Raw genomic sequence first — 16,086 nt, 5'->3', positions numbered from 1 at the left:
GCTGCCAGCCGGGCTGCCCTCCCCCTGTGCCCGCATCTGGACAGCATGGTTTGCCAGCTCCCCTTTCTCATCATCACCCTGTGCCAAAACAAAGAACTCAGAGAGGGAGCGGGGATCTCGTGGTGAACAAACCCAGCCTGAAGAAACAACGTTTCTTGGCTTTCACTTTGGTTTTCTCCTAGCTCTCCATGGATGCAGATGCTGGCCTCATGCTGCCCTTCGGACTTGGCTGAGCCCAGCCTGAAGCTGTGGTGAGAGCAGTGGTTCCCTGGTGCCCCTTCCTGAGGCCTGGAGAAAATAGTGGAGGAGCTCCTGAGCTTTCTGAAGACAGTCAGGCCGGCACCTAAACACACTGCAGGCCCATTCCAATCCCTGTCATCGAGGCCCTGTCCAGGTGAGCCTTCAGCCTTAGACCCAGTAAGGTTCTCCATCACTTCTGTCCAGTTGCTGATCAGACTGCAGAACAGGAGACCAAGGGGGGCAGGAATGCCTTCACAGTGCAGTGAAAGGAAAGCTTGGGCTGTGCCCCACCAGCCTGAGGGGTACAGCACTGCACGTGGCATCGTTCATAGGGGAACAACAGAGCAGCAAAGGGCAGCCTCAAAAATTGAGGGTTGATGCTTCATTTCTGTGCTCCCATCCCAACACCAGGTGAGGTTCCACGCTTGCCCAGTGTGATACAGCGTGGTGCAAGTATGAGTCAAACAGGACAAATCAACAGCAGCACTGCAACTTTTAGGATCCCTGACTCAAATCACAGACAGAAGGAGGGGAAGTGAGCTGGAGGGTCTTCAGGCAGCCTTAGTGTAGCAGGTTGTAACTTAGCTGCTCCAAGGACTATTTCATCCCATCAGGGCAGAATTTGTTACCACGAGCACAGCCCTCCACCCAGTCAGGACAGAAAGCTCACCAGCCACACAGTGCTGTGAGAAAACAGCACCTCTGCAGGCTTCTCTGGTGTTGATAAGAAGGAAAAACTACCAGCAGCAGCACGCCACAGGCTGCCCTTTCAAAACCAGCAATGCAACAAGTGCAGGAAGGAGGCACTTAACTTAGAAGAATCTGATTTTATTGGTGAAATATTAGAATTCTGGGTGATGGGAAATATTCACAAGTGCTCAAAGCAAGCTCTCCAAACAGAAGGGACAAACACAGCCCTACCCACTCCTCCTATTGCAGTGATCCTGGAGTTTAGTCTTCGTGGATGTTGAAAAGCTTTGCTACTTCATTGAGATCAGCATGCTCCTCCCCATCTTTGATGATCTGAAAGAAGGAAACGTGCATTCAAACTCGTATGTCCTATACACAATATGGTGGGATGCACTGACCCTGGGGTCCCCTGCCAAGCAGGCTTTGCATCTCTGATCCCCACCCTCTGGCCTTGGCCCTTCAGCCACTTTGCAGTGCACCTCCCTGCTCACCAGCCCCGGCTGCATCAGTTTGTTTGTGAGGAGAGGTCCAGTGTCATAAGTCGTAATCAAGTCCAGAAAAACAATATCCACTGCTCTCCTCTCATTTATCATGCTGGTAATTTCATGCTAGAACAACATCTGCCTTTATGTATCCTCATTATCTACTGATAGATTGATTTTTCCACAAGAAAGTGCTGGATCTAAGCAAGCTGAATGCCACAGCCCCCTGCTTCAGCATACTCGTCCTCTACTGACCTTTCGAGCAATAGGCATCCTGTTGAAGATGTTCCATAATACAATTCCCACCACCACTTTATCCCTGAGGTAGAAAATGACCCCTTTGCCATAATCTTCTCCTTCTTTTGGAACTTGAGGCGTTGGTGAAGAGCTTGGAGAAATGGGAACTTCTGAGGCTTCTGCTTCTGTTTCACTTTCTGATCGAATACCTGTCCCTAAGGCAAAGATGGGAGACATCAAACATCCAGTGCAGAAAAAAGGAGGAGCTCTCTGTGCTGGGGAAAGCAGGACAGGCAGATGGCTTCTGTAAAAGATTTAGGTGTGCTTTCTTTGGAGTTGTGTCCAGCAAAAGCTTCTGTAACACAATAAAGAAGCAACCCTGACACAAAGCACAACTCTGACAGCTTCCAGCTTCCACAGCCAAACACACCACAGAACCACAGGATGGTTTGGGTTCAAAGAGACCTTCAAAGATCAACTGCTTCCAACCCCACACCATGGGAACAGCCATCCAACCCGGCCCTGAGCACCTCCAGGGATGGGGCACACATAACTTCTCTGGACAAGCTGTGCCAGTACCTCATCACCCCCCAAGGAAAGAGTTTCTTCCTTGTACCTCATCTAAACCTCCCCTCTTAATATGGTAAATAAACTGCATTTTGCCCCAGTGGAACATTATGTTTTTAATCACATTTTAACATCAAAACCAGCATTGAAAGCTTGGTCTAGAATAGAGCACACAGGTGAGACCAGATCCTCCCTGCGGCCGCACAGAGCCGGCCACAAAAGCCTCCATGCAGGCACACAGCTCCCAAGGAAGGCCAGGAACCCACCTGACTGCTCTGTTGCAGATTTTGGTGTGTCTTTTGCTGTTGCTTTAGCAAAGACCCCGACTGTAGGCAAGGTACTGTCGACGAGGCCGATTGCTTCATAGCCCACATCAGGACCCAGATCGCTCCTAGGAATTAACAACAAAGCTCATCTGTAGGAACAGCATCGCAAACACGCAGCAAACCCAAATCCTCCTGACAGCGTTGCGTAAGGAGGAATCAGGACAGTGCATCCATCACAGAAGCAACCAGTTTAACCAACGGGGAACTCAAAACGTGTCAGATTTCTCCTTGAAGGAAGCCAGGCTGCTTCCATGAGCTGTGTGCACCTTCACCCTTTAGGAAGTTACACACCTAAGCTCAGGAGCCAGATAGGGGCATCAGGACACAACCAGTAGGTACACAATTAGTGGGAAGCGGCAGAAATCTTCTGTGCTGTTCAGTGAGTGCCAATGAAACTTGCAGAGCTGGGGCAGAAGCAAGTGCTTCTCTGGGTTCCAGATGAGGCCACCTGATCAGAGGGTGTGTGGGAGCTGCTGAATCACAGTCTGAGCCTTGGATTGAGCACCTGAGCAGAGCCCTGGGAGCACAGGTGAAGGCATTCTGTGCTACTGGAAGGGATGGAGCCTGGCTGCACCTCTCCTGGACCCCATTTAAGAGCTGACTGCCAGTGGGGAAGGATCTCTGCTGGAGATTGCTCCTCTTGGAGTCTTCTCAGTGAGCCCTAAGGTAAGCTTTCCATCTGTTCTTCTTTAGTGTGATAACCTGTTTAGCCTGACTTTCCTGTGTATTTCTTAATTATAACATTGGTACATTCATGGATTACCCGAATGCCTCGTCCTTCTGAGTTAGAACCATGGAGCTCTGCAGGAATTCTGAGCACTGGGAAAAAACGTTTAAGGATTTCCTGCTGTTTGGCAGCTTTTTAGCACAGGAACAGGACATCTAAGCCAGCAAAGGCTGGCAGGCTTTCACTTCACACCTGCCAGCCACACTTGAGGCTGCAGCTCACAGCCCCCAGTCTCACAGAGCACCTCCCAGGAAAACACACAGTTAAAAGGTGCTTCAGTATCCTCATTCAACAGCTGAGTAATAAATGCTCTGTGTGTGCAGAGCCCGTGTGGCACAGACCCAGAGTTCAGACACGTGATGAGGAGTCGTAAGGGATTCTTTTTGGAGGGGTTCTTCCCCAAGGAGCAAAAGCTCTTTTCCCACATTTAAACTTGTGCTCGCTCTACTTCTGGTGCATTCTGACCAATTTTTGCCCTCTTTTTAAAGAATTTAAAAGAAAATGCTTTGTTTTCTTCATTCCTTACAAATGCTTTCAAAAACAGGCCTGGGTACACTGCTGTGTTGCTCCCAAGGCCCCAGTGGAGCTGAACAGCAAAGGTTCACCAGAACTGAAACCAACAGATTGTGCTGGGGAGTTCCCAATAATTCTAACAGAAGTTGTGAAGTTCAGGGTGCAGATCAACCTGCTTGAAGAAAGGGGCTGCTATTTCTTTGCTTCTTGCTCTGTTGAATTATACACAATCGGGGAGAAACTGGATTCTGCAGGGGCAAAGAATAGCTTAGAGAAGGCAGGGCAGTGAAAGCTCACGTGTGCTCCAGTTCCCTGAGACTCTGCAAATAAGCTGCACAGGTATTTGCTCTGCATTCATTGCAGCCTGAGAACAGGAAGCTTTACAAGGTGTATCTTGTCAGAGCTTCTAACAGCATGGTCAAATAAGCAGCTTTACAAGCACTCAGCATTACCAGAACATAGACTGATGCCAGTAGGGCTTTGCAGCTCCCGTCATGTTCTCTCCAGCTAGTCTGCCACTCACAACAGCGTGATCGTGGTGCTCTACACGTCTTCTACCTAGTTTGATATCATAGAAGCAAGCAGCATCCCCAGCCTTAAAGAGAAATTCATTCAGTGATGACTGAACACAGACATCAAAAGCCCAAATTAACACACAAAAGAGGCACTGGGACAAAGATGACTGAGACAAGGAAGTGAGTTGTTCTGCCAGCCCCCTCTCCTTCACACCTCCTTCCATTTCCCAGGCTATTCCAGCTCTATCTTCTCAACATCTTTCACTGAGCTGCAGAAAATTAAGGCAGCATCAGGTATGTGCTTGGTTTGGTTTTTTTTTACCAGAGGAATCAGTCTCAGCTCCCCACCAAAAGGGCTCTGACACAACACAGCAACCCACACTACCTTTAAGTTACCCCAGGTTCTCTTAGGGAGCACAGATAAAGGAGTGCAGTCGTTACCACAGTACCAAGGCATGCTGTGGTGCATGGACAGGCTCCAAGGCACAGCACCTGGGCTCATTACTTTACACCATTCACCTAATTTAGGTATGCCAGCCCCCAGGATTCCAGGCTCTTTGACTGCATTGGTCAAAGCAGCTGGAAGAAAACCCCTTCACAGGTACTCACCACCCAGATATTGGAGCGTGCCTGCAGCTCTGCATTCACCCTGAACCCTCCAAAGTCAGAATCCACCTCCAGACCAGCAGACTTTGCTAATTCCACGTTAGGCTCCAGCCCAACCGCAGCCACAATGTGGTCGGTCTCCACCTGTGGGATAATTTGTAACAGTTACTCTGTTTCTCTCAGTGGCCCTGCAAACATTCCCACCCCCTGCATTCAGATTCACCTTTCGGCCATCTTTCAGTTTAATCACCAGTCGATTTCCAGAGACAGAGACAGACTTGACCACAGCATTAGGCATAACATTAACGCCCTCTGGAAACAAAAAGGAAATGTAACTGCTTGCACGGGGCCAGGAGGGCTTCAGTTGAAGCAGGAGGAGGAGACTGGAGCACAGCTTCACCTCTTCTGACTTTCTCTGTGGTCCAGTTGCTCAGATATTCAGGCAAGACTTTGCCCATATTGCCGTTCTCTGGAAACATCTGAATCACCTCCAGGTTTCTGGTTTGTGCTGAAAGGAAAGGAAAGAGCAAATCTGTGCAAAAATCCAGCAGATGTGGACTGAAAAACAACTGTGTGTGATGTCAGGCTGATTGCATTCAATGCCTGCTGCTTCTGTAAAGCTGCCAGCTGAAGCAAGCTGCCTGCTGGAGCACACTTACCTCTTCTGCCCAGAGCACAGGCCAGCTCACTGCCAAGAAAACCACCACCAATAATTGTGATGGACTTGACTTGTCTTGAAATCTTCTCCAGATTTCTGAAGTCCTCAATCTGAAAGAAGATTTATTCTCATTTCAAACAGGAATGGCAGTGGGAAAATTCTGCACTTTCTCCCTTTGAAATAAGAGTAACTCTTTCCTTAGAATGGGAGACATGTTTCTCCTTCCTTCTCTTCCTCTACTGCACAGAAAGAAAAAGAAACCAAACCCTCTGGCTTCCTGGTGTTTGCTGACAGGGAAAATCTTGCACAATCTCAGCATTTTCTCCCACATGTCAAGAAGAAAATTGCAATGAAATCTCCAGATGCAAACGATCTACAGCACACACAGTACTACAGGAACACCCTGTCTCCCATTACGTGTCTTTTACACATCCCTCACACAGCTGAACAGATCCCAGCAGACCTAACAGTGAGCAGACCGGGGCAAGTCCAGTGCAGGGCAGAACATTTCCACAGGGCTCTTTATTCTTGATTCATTCCCAGACTAAGGAAGAAACTCCCTGTTTGTTGTAAACCCCACAATTTCAAGAAACGTGGAGCCTGTCAACAAAAAGCTTCTCTTCAAAGTAAACTGGGAGTCCACCAACAAACTTCAGTTCTTTCATCCACTTTCCCCTAAGGCACAGGATGAAGGTGAAGAAATGGCACGAAGAAGACGTGGACATCAGAGTATCAGCAAACTACTGAAGCTAATCCAAGAGCTAACACAAACACTCAGCTAGAACTTCAGTGTAGGACAGGAATGTCTCAGGCTGAGGGGGAGAGCGACGTCAGACTTCACACCATTCACCTGCTCAGGGAAAAGAATAAGCAGCAAAAGGATCCCTGGTTACCAGCTGAGGGGAGCTGGTAGCTGAGGCAAGGCTGTGCTGGACCCAAAGCAGAGAGCTAACAAGCTGAAAATGCTGGTAGTGTCTCTGATGACTTCAGCCCAGTGCCTGTAGATTTACCTTTCGGAACAGCGTCAGCCGTTGCTGCACATCCTTTCCTGCCCTTTCAATGGCAGGCAGGTTCCTTGGGGAGCCACCTGAGGACAGGGGGGGAGGGAAGACAGGGAGAGAGAAACACTAATGACTGCTGGCCATGTCAGCAATGAGCTATCACCCATCTGGACTGTGCTTTTAAAGCTATTCCAATACGCTCTATTGCCCGTTGCCCTCTGGTTTTCACCACGGAAGACTTTCTGTGCAAGCACAAAGTTTTAACTCTGCAGTTTAACTCCCCCCCAAACAACCCAATGCCATACACCCTGCTCCACTGACTGCAGAAAGTCAGTTCCATATTAACCACACAAGGATGTAGGGCCAGATGCTGAAGCAGTACTATGCCCAGGTGTGTGGGAGCTGCTGAGTCACAGTCTGAGCCTCAGATTGAGCACCTGAGCAGAGCCCTGGGAGCACAGGTGAAGGCAATTCTGTGCTACTGGAGGGGGTGGAGCCTGGCTGCATCTCTCCTAGACCCCATTTAAGGGCTAACTGCCAGGAGGAAAGGATCTCTTCTGGAGGTCCCTCTTCTGGAGTTTTGCAGTGAGCCCAGGATGCAGGTAAGTTTTCTATTCTCTTTTTGTTATTTTAATCTGCTTTGCCAAACTCTCCTGTTTATTTCATGATTATAACATCTTTGTATTCATTGACAATACACAACAAGGTAAGAGCTGGCTGTTCTTCTTACAACTGCTGAAGGCAGGGTTTTAAAGCACCTGACTGTAGAGCAGTGCCTTTACCCAGCTGTTAGGGCAGTCACCTTTCCCTCCTTCCCTGCTGATTCTGACAGAGTAAGACTTTGAACATTCCAGAGAAGCTGGCTTACATAAAGCAAGTGGAAAAACCCAATGCCACCTTAGCCTGCATCACTGCCCTTCGTGTGAGCGCTCTGCCACGTGGCAGAAGTTTGCCAGTTAATGCCCCTGAAATCAAAAGCCTGACACAATATGAAGAACAGGAGATAAAAACAAAAGTCTTACCAGTTGCAATTAGGCATTTATCATAGGATATCTGGGTACCATCATTGAGTTTCACAGTGTTGCCTCTCACATCCATGTGCACAACCTGCAAAAACATACAAGCAGGGGAACTCAGGCTTCCACTCACTGTAGGCACATCTACTTGAGGCAGATGGCACAGACTACCAAATAGAGAAGGATACTCGGGAGCAATGTTTTCACACCATTGAATTGCTCTGTAATTTTTCAGTGGAGGGGGGAACTGAAAATAGGAGTTCAGAGTTTCTTTTGGTAGCAATGACAGGTTAGACTGATCATCCCAGGATATGAATCTGAGAAACAATCCAGCAGTAAGAAGACTAAGTTCTTTATTTTAGCAAGATGCAGAGAACTGAGGAAACCACAAACTGCTTTCCACCTTTCTGCTGCCTCTACTCTGCTCCTACTTGTGCTGTCATCCATTACTTAGATGACATTCTACTCACCTTCCAACTCGTGTGCAGCTCAGTTCTCATTTTGCCACACAGTCTCTAAGCTCTATGCATTCTTATCCCATGCACAAACTGTCCTCTTACCTTTAGCTACTACTCCTCACAGCTTCTCCTGCTTTCAAGCTCCACACATGCTGTCCTTAATATTAGGATAGTCCCTGATTCACTGTATACACGTTTCTGAAAATTTTCCACATTCTTCTCCTCAGCCAACCTCCACAACACCATCTACAGCTGTTTATTTTCAGCTCAGACACGGGCTCTGCTTGGGAAGAACTGTATGCCATTAGATTGACAGCTGGTGATGCAGTACTCACCTTCTTGCCACTGAGAACTGCTACTCCACCATTTTCTACAAAAGGCAAATCACGAGCGTGCACATAGAACGATGGTGGCTGGAAATATATACTGGGGAAAGATCAGTTAGCAGATGTCTTCCAGTTACTCTTTGATACCAGCTATACAGAAACTACCAATGACATGAAAGCAACTCTGTGCAACCATAACAAACTTCAGAAATAGCAAAGAACTCGCTGCTGCACGCTGTTAAATTCCAGTGTTTTAATCAAAGACCACAAACATCAGAGGGATCTCCATTGGGATCCAAGGTTCAGGAGCTCTGTTCTGAACTGCGAGGCTCTATACTCACCTCTACTGTTAACTTATTGCACAAGATTTCTCCTGTTACTGGCATACTGTAGCAAAAATGCTGTCTCACAGCTTGAAGCAGTGATGGAGCACCTGGGGGGAAGGCAGGGCCAGCCCAGGTGCACGCAATGCACTGAGTGATGGAAGGGATGGAGCCAGGATCCACCTCTTCCCAGACCTTATTTAAGGGTTGGCAGTGGAGGTGAGGCCATTGTGCTGGAGATCCCTGCATACTGGAGGCCTTCTAAAGGTAAGCAGGTTTTTTTCCTTTCTTTCCACACTGCTGCACTTGGGCTTATCCTCATTTTCTTTGGTGAAAGATTTTGCCACTCTGCTATTATTACTATAGCTGCCATCACGTTATAGCATGACATACATTTAAGGGAATCACAAGTCTCAATTTAATACTGAGTTAACTCATACTAAGCTGCACTCTTCTTAGCAACTGTCACACCTTTCAGCCTGATCTTTGTTGCTTAACTGACAAGTCTGTAACATCTCTGCAAAGCCACACTCCACAGCTCTGCAGCCTTTTGGGCTCCACAAAGCAGTCATCTGGCCCACTGCAAACAACACAAATTCTGCCTACAGCGCACAATGCTCTGTTTGTTTTTGGATCAGTCAGCCAACAGTGCACATGGATACACACGCAGGGCCTTCATCACAAGCACAGCACTACTCCATGTCCACAAACTGCCTTCTGAACACTTCACAGCTCCCCAGTGGCTCCCTCACAATACTCTGATCATCATAAACTTTTCCACACGCTCTCCTCTTTGTCAGTACTGCCCAAGCGACACGTACCTCCTTTCTTTGCCATTCCACTGTTTGAACCGCAGAGTCTCTGTTACGTGAGGATCATCAGAAAACCACAGCTCTTTGGAGAGAGGAGGACGCATGTAGGGCAGTGCAGGATCTTCAGACACAATCAGTACCTTTAGACAAGCAGTCACCACACACATCAGCTACGCCAATGCTGACAAACATCATAGCATTACGTAGGCAAAGCAAGAATGTACTCAGCCATCCAGATGAATCTTCTCTAGAACAGGGCGTCCCTTACCCGGGCACCGGGGTCACGAGCCCGAATGGATCGGGCAGCAGCAAAAGCAGCAGTTCCTCCACCAATGAGCAGGAAAGGAACATGAGATGGGACCTCAGGGTGAGCTCCTGGAGCTGCAGGAAACAGATCAGACAGCTGACTGCAAATACAGCATGGAAAACTGCCCACATGCAAAGAACTGTGTGTTACCAGCGCTTTTTCCACATACAGACCTCCTTTGGCAGGAGAGCACTCCAAATATTCTCCTCCCTTCCCTTCCATCTCACTGTATTTCCTAAGAACCTACTTCTCTTGAGGCCTGCTTCCTGCACAACTCATAGTGCCACACAGTTCAACAAATTTGGTTTCTCTGAGCTAGACCTGCATGCTCCTGTGACCTTCAGTGAGTGACCTGTGGTCCACATACAGGCTGCAAGAAATTATCAAGAGCTTTGCTACTTTGTCCTCATTTCTCCCTCTAGGATACTCCTTAAATGGAACAGGACATGGCACAGCACTGAGGATTTGGTGCTGGGAACTGCACTGCTCTTCTGCTGGGCTGGGAGAAGGTGACAGCCCTAAGCAGGGCCTCTTCTCCCTTTACCACTGTGTTTTCAGGCAGGCTCTGTTCTATTTGCTTTGCATGCCTCAAGTTAGCAGCTCGTGCAAAACAGCTCCAAACCCAGAACTGCAGGCAAATACCCACCAGAAGCAGACGATTCCTTTTCTTGGGACCGTGTTGTTACTGTTGTGACACGGCTGGTGAATCTCTCCTTGTTTTCCCTCAATGTTTTGTAAACCTGGAGACAGACAAGAAGACACCTTGTATGTGTTACAGCATCAAGGCATCATTCTGCTTCTATTCCCCATAAGCTTCTGTCTATCCTACTTGCTCAGAAAATGCATCTGCTTTCAATTAAAGCAAACAAACCCAGATATACCTGAGTTTAAAAAGCACCTGTGGGTGTACACACAGTTTTCTGAGTGCATTCCTCTTACAGCTACCTGTTCTACTTATGACAGGGTGGGACTCAGCAGGCTGACTGCTTTCCACGAGCAAGCAATGAAGCTTTCTGCATACATCTGGTCCTTGGGCTGCAGAACCATTGACTGAACAGAAGTGAATTACCTTGAGGAGCTGACATCTCTTTTATTCCCTAGACGTCGTGCGTTTTACCCACGGTCAAGTATTTTGTAACATTATAAAGAGATGCAAAGAAGAATTAAGGAATTTAATGCAGAGCATGAAAAAGAACTGAGACGGACAGAAGCAGCGTCAGGAACAGCAGAAAGCTAGAACTCATTACCAAAAACAATTAAGGTAAAGATGGTACCCTCCCTCCACCCTTTCCCCAGTAAAAGCACGTTTATTTAAGCATCTTACATAAACTCCTGCCCCAGTGACTGTTCCTCCCACAATTAAGTACAGCAGTAGGTTGCTGCCAGCTTTGCCAGGAACACCTGAAGATGTCAGTGTTCTCGAAGGGTATCTCAGGTGATGGCACTGCAAAACTGTAGGGGAAGACAAGCAATGAGAGAACAAAGGGAGAAGTGCTGAGTATGAAGGACTCCCAATTACACAGAGCCTGAGAGGAGGACAAGTTTTCAGTGAATTTGTTTCAGTGAACTGAAAAAGCAAAGGGAACCCCACTGCTTAGAGGGGCAGACACCAACATTTTGCAACCCAGACTATTAACCTCTTAATTATTTATGCCACCTTCTACATTCAAAGTTAATGGTTCATTTGAGCTTGACTTTTTACTTTCCAGTGTGGACTGGGGCAGGGAAAGGAGGCACTGGGAACATGCAATTCTCTCAAGAGACTATTTAATATATAATGTTTTCTTTATTACTAGTATCAAAGATTTTTTTTTTCTACCAAGCTTTTCAGTAGACAGTGAGGGGGATATAAACTAAAAGCAAACAAAGATTTTAGCATCAGGTCACACCTCCCCATGGCTTCTGGCCCTTAAGCTTCAGCACAACTTTCTCACCAGCTACATGTTGATTGCCAATTGCAACGGGTGCCCAACCATTACAGAGCAGTTCTACTTCACAAAGAAGCTTTTCATGTTCAGAAATGAATATTCTGAATGACAGATCAGAGCTGTTTCCCCAAGGTCTGACAGGAGAGCTCCTGCTCTGCGAGCTGCCCTCCTGCTCACACATCTTCTAATGCTGAGAAAACCCACAAGGGCAAAACCAGAAGCCTCTGCCCCCAGGCAGAGCATGGAGAGCCTTGTCTGCTCATCTGCATGGGAACATTCCAGCACTGCAACAAGGTGACCCAGCCATACGGCTTCTTAGACAAGAACACCAAGACTGGCAATACAAAGGCATGTTTTGAAATTTAGAGAGCAAATCGTTTCTTAAGCTGAGTAAATAAGCTGCTCGTTTGCATAGCCCAGCATACCACATCTGAGCGACTGCAGTGAATTACTCTGCCAAAACAAATGGCTCCAAGCCTGCTGCGGGTACCAAATATGCACGCAAGATCAAAACGTAATTAAAGAAATTAACAAGAATGGCCACAGGGAAGATGCAGGAGCGCTCCCCGCCCCGCCCCAGGGCTCCAACACCCGCACGGGGCAACCGGCAGCCGTGCTTACGGCTGCAAAGAGTCCCTGCCAGCGGAGGAGGCTCCGCTGATGCACGTTATGGAAAGCAAAGGGTTCAGCGGGCAGCGCGGCCATCCCGAAGCCAAGGAGCGGCGGGGCTGCCGGCTCAGACGAAGCCAGCCGCGAGCAAACCGCAGGCAGGACGAGCGCGCGTCTCCTTCGGCACTGCGCGGTGTTCACCTTCCCGCAGCTCAGTCGTGCCGCAGCCCAGCGCCGCCCGTTTCCAAGCAGAACGGCGGTCAGACTGCGTGAGGACGCGCTGCGGTTGCTCTGCAGAGCGCGCCCTCGTTGCGCTCCGTTCACAGCGGACCGGGCCCGTGCCCGACATCCCCCCGGACGCAGGGAGGTGCGGGGACGCCCTCGCAGAGCCGGGCCCGCCCCGTCCCCACTCACCTGCGGCGGATCGGCCGCGTTGCACGGAGCTGAGGGGACGCAGTGCGGCGGCGGCCAGGCGGCAGCACGACATGGCGCCGCTCATCGCGCCGCTCCCGGACCGACCTCGCGCCGCCCCCGTCGCCCCCACGGCGCACGCGCGGCCGCTCGCAAGCCGGCTTCTCATTGGCTGCCGCGTCCCCCGCCTTCCTCCCATCCGCACTCGCGCGCGGCCGCTCTGCGCCGTCGTCTCTATGGTTCCGCCGCCGCTATGCTGCGGCCTCCTCTCCGCCTCCCGCGGCCGTTCCGCCGCGCTGCTTCTACCGCTGGGCCCGGTCGCCGCCTGCTGCTCTCCACGCCAATCTTCTACGCTAACGGGCCGCCTCACATCGGGCACCTCTACTCTGCTCTGTTGGCCGACGCGCTGCACCGCCAACGCGGCCTCCGGGGCGCCGGGCCGAGCCGCCTTTCCACAGGTGAGTGTGGGAGCGCGGGGCCTGCGCCGTCCGTCCTCGGCTTCTGTCGGGCCTGGCCCTGGGCCCCGCGGGCTGTGGTGGCTGTCCCTGTGTCCGGGGCTTCTCTTCAAGTTCAGGTTGGATACAGGGAAAAAAATGATTCTAAGAAAGAGCGATGATGCAGTGTCACAGCTGCACAAGGAGGTGGGGGGGGTCAACAAACCCAGAGGTGTTCCAGAAGCGTGGGGATGTGGCACTGAGGGGGGGAAATGGGTTGGGATTGGATTTGGAGACCTTAGAGGTCTTCTTCAGCTCTGGTGATTCCTGGGGCTGACGCCCAGCCCTCGTGTCCCTGGGCTGTCCCTGTTTCCCCAGGCCCAGTGTCCCAGCATGGTTCCACATCCCCTTCCTGTGACCATCTCTGGCTTTTCAGGGACTGATGAGCACGGGCTGAAGATCCAACAGGCCGCAGCTGCAGCAGGTACCTCACCCCCAGAACTCTGTGCACGGATCTCAGCACTGTTCCACCAGGCCTTCACCCAGGCAGCCATCTCCTTCACTGACTTCATTCGTACCAGTGAGCCCCATCACTGCCAAGCTGTGTGTCACTTCTGGGCTGCCCTGCAGGAGCGCGGGGCTCTCTACAAGGGGACCTATGAGGGGTGGTACTGCACGGCAGAGGAGGGCTTCCTGCCTGAAAGTCAGCTCACGGAGCGGGTGGATGCCCAGGGCTGCACACACAAGGTGTCTGCGGAGTCTGGCCATGAGGTAACAGCACCCCTGTTTTGCTGACCAAGTTTAGGCTGTTCTGTATGAGTGCTGCATGCCTGTTATTTTGTTCTAATAAGAAAATACTGTCTGTGTAGTGCTTCAACTGAGTCAGCTGAGACTTGCAATGATTTCAAAGCGTGTTCTCTGTGTCTCACAGCTGTGTTTGGTTATATGGGAGAGAGCTGCCAATGGGATCCCAAACCCCAAGGGTCAGGTGCAGATTTCAGCCTTGTGGCATGGAAGGGATTCTGCTGCTGCAGAATGGGCTGTTGGCTTGGAAACAGTGTTTTAAAGTGCTGATGAAAGGAGTTGGATGAAAGAAGAGTAATGCTGTTCATGAGTGAGCTGTTTGTTGCTAGTCTCACCATTGAGTAGCATTGGAATCAGGAGTGTGGGTACCCGACCTAATGTGTCTCTACCACTGTTTTTATACAGTGTCAGGGGTTGCATGATTTAACTCAACTGTAGCAGATAATCATGCTTCAAAGCTAAGCAGAGATTAATCTCCCTTGGTATATGTTGAAGACTGAAATATACAAGTGTTGGCTCACGCAGAAGGAGAAAGGCTGTAAAATAGTGTTTCTTGATAAAGCACACAAGGTGGTTGAGGGAAAAGATGAGTTTTATGGCAAAGAAAGCAGCCTTAGATCTAAAACAGAGGCAGCAGGCTTCGGAACCCTGATAGCAAGTTGTTGAAACAATTTGTTTCATTGAAATTGTTGAGTTGATGGTGAAGAGAAACAGTTCCAGAGGAACTCGAACCGAGTATGCTGTGTGCAAACTGTGAAACCATTCACAAGCATTTGAGCTCTAATTTTTTTTCTCTCCTGTGTTCTCAGGTGCACTGGACCAAAGAGGAGAATTACATGTTCAAGCTGTCTGCATTCCAGGACCCGCTGCAGAAGTGGCTCCGGGACAACCCACGTGCCATTTCCCCTGAGCCTTTCTACCAGCGTGTGCTTTGCTGGCTGGGAGAGGACTTGCCAGATTTGTCCATCTCACGTGAGAGAAGCCGCTTGCAGTGGGGTATCCCTGTCCCCAGTGACTCAACGCAAACTATTTACGTATGGGTAGATGCCTTAGTGAATTATTTGAGTGTTCTGGGCTACCCTGAGACGCACAGTGAGTGGTGGCCCGCTGCACACCATGTGGTGGGCAAGGACATCCTCAAATTTCATGCTGTCTACTGGCCGGCGCTGCTGATGGCAGCTGGGCTGTCCCCTCCTGAGCGAATATTTGTGCACTCCCACTGGACTGTCCGTGGGCAGAAGATGTCCAAAAGCCTGGGCAATGTGATTGATCCCTTTGCTTGCAATGAACGATACACAGTAGATGGATTTCGGTACTTCCTGCTAAGGCAGGGTGTTCCTGAGAGGGATTGTGACTATTATGACGAGAAGGTCGTTAAGGTTGTGAATTCAGAACTGGCAGATGCACTTGGGGGACTTCTGAATCGGTCAACAGCCCCTGGCATTAACCCCAGCAACACTTACCCGTGTTTCTCAGAGGCTTGTTTTCCTAAGGTTGTGGATTACAGGGAGCCAGAAGCCCTGGGTAGGGCTGCTGCTGAGGACTATGAGTTTGTGGTGGCTGTGGCTTCTCTGCCTCTGCAGGTAGCTGGTTATTTTGAAGATTTCCAGATCTACAAGGCTTTAGAATGCATTGCCCTGTGTGTAAGGCAGACCAACGGTTTCTTCCAGAGGCACAGGCCTTGGAAACTTGACAGAAAAGACCCTGCAGAGAAGCTCTGGCTTGACACCATCATCCATGTCACTCTGGAATGTCTGCGGGTCTATGGGACTCTCCTGCAGCCAGTGATCCCATGCACTGCAGACAAGTTGCTTTCCAGGCTGGCTGTTGAGCCAGAAGAGAGAGAGATCTCAAGTTTGACATTTCTGCCACGCTACAGTGGGAAGCCATGTCCCTTTGAAGGGAGACAGCTTGGACCTGACACTGGCATCTTGTTTCCCAGACTAGAGAAATCAAGTCAGCATCAGATAGAGAAGAGGAGGCTTTAGTGTCTGACAAATAGCTTCTGTAAATAAAAGCCTCCAGGAACTCCTAGGAGACATCGTTTTTATCAGAGCGTGTTCCTCCCATCTCTTGGTGGTGGTATGAAGTGGATG

General features: G+C 49.6%; 2 protein-coding genes across 2 annotated transcripts; one reads left to right on the top strand and one right to left on the bottom strand.

Annotated features, from left to right (window-relative positions):
• Positions 1-1,047: 1,047 nt before the first annotated feature.
• Positions 1,048-12,889, bottom strand: AIFM1 (apoptosis inducing factor mitochondria associated 1). The gene is made up of 16 exons (XM_048959335.1): positions 12,756-12,889; positions 11,129-11,256; positions 10,451-10,544; positions 9,766-9,878; positions 9,507-9,637; positions 8,372-8,462; positions 7,585-7,669; positions 6,572-6,648; positions 5,563-5,671; positions 5,304-5,411; positions 5,127-5,215; positions 4,907-5,047; positions 4,235-4,377; positions 2,483-2,607; positions 1,668-1,864; positions 1,048-1,263 (listed from the first exon to the last, which is right to left on the bottom strand). The coding sequence occupies exons 1-16, from the start codon at positions 12,838-12,840 to the stop codon at positions 1,192-1,194; spliced, it is 1,788 nt and encodes a 595-aa protein (XP_048815292.1). The 5' UTR covers positions 12,841-12,889; the 3' UTR covers positions 1,048-1,191.
• LOC125699615 (methionine--tRNA ligase, mitochondrial-like) lies at positions 12,762-16,022 on the top strand. Its single transcript, XM_048959334.1, is given in 5 exon segments — positions 12,762-12,840; positions 12,842-13,003; positions 13,005-13,210; positions 13,623-13,957; positions 14,800-16,022. Coding segments are annotated over 5 exon segments (1,896 nt in total). The 5' UTR covers positions 12,762-12,826; the 3' UTR covers positions 15,979-16,022.
• The last annotated feature ends 64 nt before the right edge of the window (positions 16,023-16,086 follow it).

The sequence above is a fragment of the Lagopus muta genome, chromosome 13, assembly GCF_023343835.1.
Source record: "Lagopus muta isolate bLagMut1 chromosome 13, bLagMut1 primary, whole genome shotgun sequence".
In the NCBI taxonomy this organism is placed as follows: Eukaryota; Metazoa; Chordata; class Aves; order Galliformes; family Phasianidae; genus Lagopus; species Lagopus muta.
This window is presented reverse-complemented; position numbering and strand designations above follow the sequence as displayed.